Source organism: Triticum dicoccoides, chromosome 2B (genome assembly GCF_002162155.2).
Source record: "Triticum dicoccoides isolate Atlit2015 ecotype Zavitan chromosome 2B, WEW_v2.0, whole genome shotgun sequence".
In the NCBI taxonomy this organism is placed as follows: Eukaryota; Viridiplantae; Streptophyta; class Magnoliopsida; order Poales; family Poaceae; genus Triticum; species Triticum dicoccoides.
The window spans coordinates 705,483,971-705,487,405 of NC_041383.1; the positions used below are offsets into that span (position 1 = coordinate 705,483,971).

Genomic DNA, 3,435 nt, shown 5'->3' on the forward strand with positions numbered 1-3,435 from the left:
GCCCGTTTCAAAATGCGGCCAAAACGTCGGGCTTGACCGTTCCTAGCTAGTGGTTGAATCTTGGAAAATTTTTGGTGTTTCTATTATTAAATAGATACTTAAGTACCTAAAAATGACTTCTGGAAAAAATAAAGAGCAAACTATGAGGCAGCTGCTGTTCAAATTTGACCCGGTTCCAGCTGAATCGGAAAAAAAAATGTCTTTTTCACGAAAGGTGGATCAAATTTTTTGACACCCAACCATTTGGTCAATTGTGCATTAAATATGACCTAATATTTTAGAAAAATTATTTGGTCCAATTTTGCAACAAATATATGGTAGCTTCTTCACAAAAAAGACTCATTTTGGGCACTCGAAAAATGGAAATTGTTTTTTTCAAAAGAGGTGGATCAAAAGCTTTTGACATGCAACTATTTGGTCAATTTTACATAAAATATGGTCTAATATTTTAGAAAAAAATGGAGTGTTGCTATTTTGCAACAAATATTTGGTAGGTTCTTAAAAAAAGCATTTATGCACTCGGAAAATAGAAAAATATTTTTTATGCAATAAAAATTAAAGCTCTATTTGGCAACATTGTTTGCCATTTCAATATGCACACTTATGCAAATACGAGATCATTTTGACGAACTATGCCATTGTTCTGTTTTTAATAAGAATGAGAGATTTGAGTCCATTTTTTTGAAATTCAAGCGCGAGACAGCCGACCTATGAGATGCGAGGAATCACCTTCACGCGGATCATTAGATTGGACGCAATATGAATTGTCTATCGCGCACCCATCCAATGGTGGAGCTTCTCCCGAGTAACAAAAACCCTAACCCACCCACCCACCCTCCTCAATACCCGCCGCCGCCACCCCCCACCCACCCACTCCTGACCCACCCTCTCCCCCTCCCCTCGACCCCCCAGATCCTGACGCACCCATTCTCCGTCTTCCCTCCCTCCCTCCCGATGCGGCCGCTCTCTCTCCCCCGACGCGCCGCCGTCCGCACCTCCCGACGCGCCACCGTCCTCCGCCTTCCCCCGCATTCCGCTCAGCCACCGCCCTCTCCTCCTCCCCGCCACCCTCCGTCGTGGCGAATCCACCTCCAGATCGAGAAGGGGAGGCAGCGTACGTCGCATCCACGCACCAGATCGAGCAGCGGCGCTCCCAGATCGATCCATCTCCGTCGTCCTCGCGGTTGACGCCCATGTCCTCCTCAAGGACGGCCGTCTCCATGATCCACCGCCACCCTTTCCCTCCTCCCTCACCGCATCTCACATGGCGCTGGGATCTTCCAGATCGAGCGCCGGCAGGGTAGGCGCCTCCGCCGCCCAAGTCCAAGACCCCGCCTCCGCCGCCGGCAGGGATCTTCCAGACCAGCGCAAGGTCTTCCGCGTCGCTAACCACGCCGGGGCCGCGCTCGCCGGCCTCACCACGATCTTCCTCCACGAGCTGCAGCCCATCCTCACCAACCACCTGCAGACCCAGACCGCCACCACCGGCAACGCATGCATCGTGGCCTGCGGCGCCGCCGCCGCCAAGGACCACCTCTTCAAGGTACGCACACAACGCGCCCACCATCCTTGCCATTTCAGAGAGACCATATGCATCAGTCAGTATGGACGCATCTGTAATTTAGAGTGTCTGAACATTGTTCCTGCTCTCTGTCTGTCTGTCTCGGGGGTCGCAGGAGCAGCCGGGCCTGGTCACCATCGCCATGGAGGAGATCCTCTGGTTCGCGGCGTCCGTCGGCGGTGCCGTCAGGGTGTCGTCGTACCAGGTGCTGCAGGAGGGCTAGTTCATGTAGCTTACTTCCTGTTTGTCGTTTTGGTGGCTTGCCATTTTATTTACAGCATTGTGGATGATGCCATTATCCTAGTTTTCACATTTATATTAGTCACTTAAACAAGGCTGGTTTAAGTTGAGTTGTTCTGCTGCTGATGGCAATACAAGCCAATAGATCTCACATGCAAAAATTCTACAGATTTTGCTAGGTTAATGTTGAGTTGGGGCTATTGCCTGCATATGCAAAAATTCAACAGATTTACAGCATTGTGGATGATGCCATTATCCTAGTAATGAAGCAGAGATACTTACTTGTGCAGGCAAAGGTACATACTGTTGATGCCACTGGATTGATCAGTTGGCACATATACAAGGATGAATACAGCCGTTTAGTTAGTTTCCATGATTGGTTTATTTGTGATTCGTTCTATCTCTGATGGTTACCTTGCTTGTGTCTGAACCTGTATGATAAGCTAATATATTTTCCAGAAATGGCTTGGGAACCTGTTTGGTTCCGACTAGCCACCTATTACGCAGCTAGTTCCATGAGTATTTAGTCTTCTGTCCCCTTTTCTGGTACTGATTTTCCACATAATGTTCATGATGCGTCATATCTCATGTCGAAGTACTTTGCTGTGATGCTTTGTTTTGGGGTCAGTCAGTAATACTCTGAACAAGAGCATAAACATATATGATTGTGTTATATTAATTGATTGCATGCCCTCTTGGATTCTGTTTTTGCCTGCTGCATGTGTGCTGGTAGTTTTTGCATAGTGTTGGCCGCGGGGTCTGGCCAGCGATGTCGGGTCGTTGGTCGGACAGACAATCAGATTTAGTTTTGGTAGATTTCGTTGATTGCTGGTACTGTGTTGACGCAACCTCGAATGCCTTTCTATGTTTTCATGCGCTGATACTGGTACCCAAGAGCGTATTGTCACAGGAGATGCCTGGTTTTCTCAACCTGACCTTATTGTTCTTTACACAATTTTCAACTTCTTTTTACAGTTTATTACAATTTTTGCATATCTTGTTTCCTGTCTTTGGGTTTGCAATCAGGTTGCACAGAGCCAGCCGGATAGGACACCCAGATCACGCAACAAGAAGCGGTGGGCCTCGCGAGTTCGCCGTGCAATTTTGCCCTCCGTCTGCGTCCTGGCGCTGACCTCCTCTGTTGGCCTCTCTTTTGACATGCACAACGGCCGCTGTTTTACAAAGGATGGGAACGAGGCAAGCCGTGCTTTGGCTCCTCGGGCTCCGCTGGTACGATCTTGCACGAAATTTGTACTTGCTCAGCTCCGATGTATGATAAGTATGACTGAGCTGGAACGGGGCCTCGGCACTCGAACTGGGCACCAAATGTTCATCTTTTGTAGCACAACTAGCGTTCGGTCTACAGCCAGCTGCACAACCAGCGTTCAAAACAGAAGGCAAAAGATTTGGCTCATCCATTAATTAAGAATGAGCCTAGAGTTGCTTTTACAAAAAAAAAGAATATTATTAAAAGAAAGCTTTACGCCCCACTCTATATATAAAGTAAACGACCGCAAGCACTGCCAAGCTCCAACAAGGTGCCAGCGCGCACACACACAATAACAGAGTACACAATCCGACCGTAACAAAGAGGGCAGAAAGCAAGGCTAAGGAAGGAGCCACGAAGCTAGTCA

The 3,435-nt window shown here is 48.0% G+C and overlaps 1 protein-coding gene across 1 annotated transcript; it reads left to right on the top strand.

The window, feature by feature from the left end:
* The first annotated feature begins 902 nt into the window (after positions 1 to 902).
* Positions 903 to 3,143, top strand: LOC119365740 (kinesin-like protein KIN-10B). Its single transcript, XM_037631384.1, has 2 exons — positions 903 to 1,543; positions 1,677 to 3,143. The coding sequence occupies exons 1-2, from the start codon at positions 1,265 to 1,267 to the stop codon at positions 1,782 to 1,784; spliced, it is 387 nt and encodes a 128-aa protein (XP_037487281.1). The 5' UTR covers positions 903 to 1,264; the 3' UTR covers positions 1,785 to 3,143.
* The last annotated feature ends 292 nt before the right edge of the window (positions 3,144 to 3,435 follow it).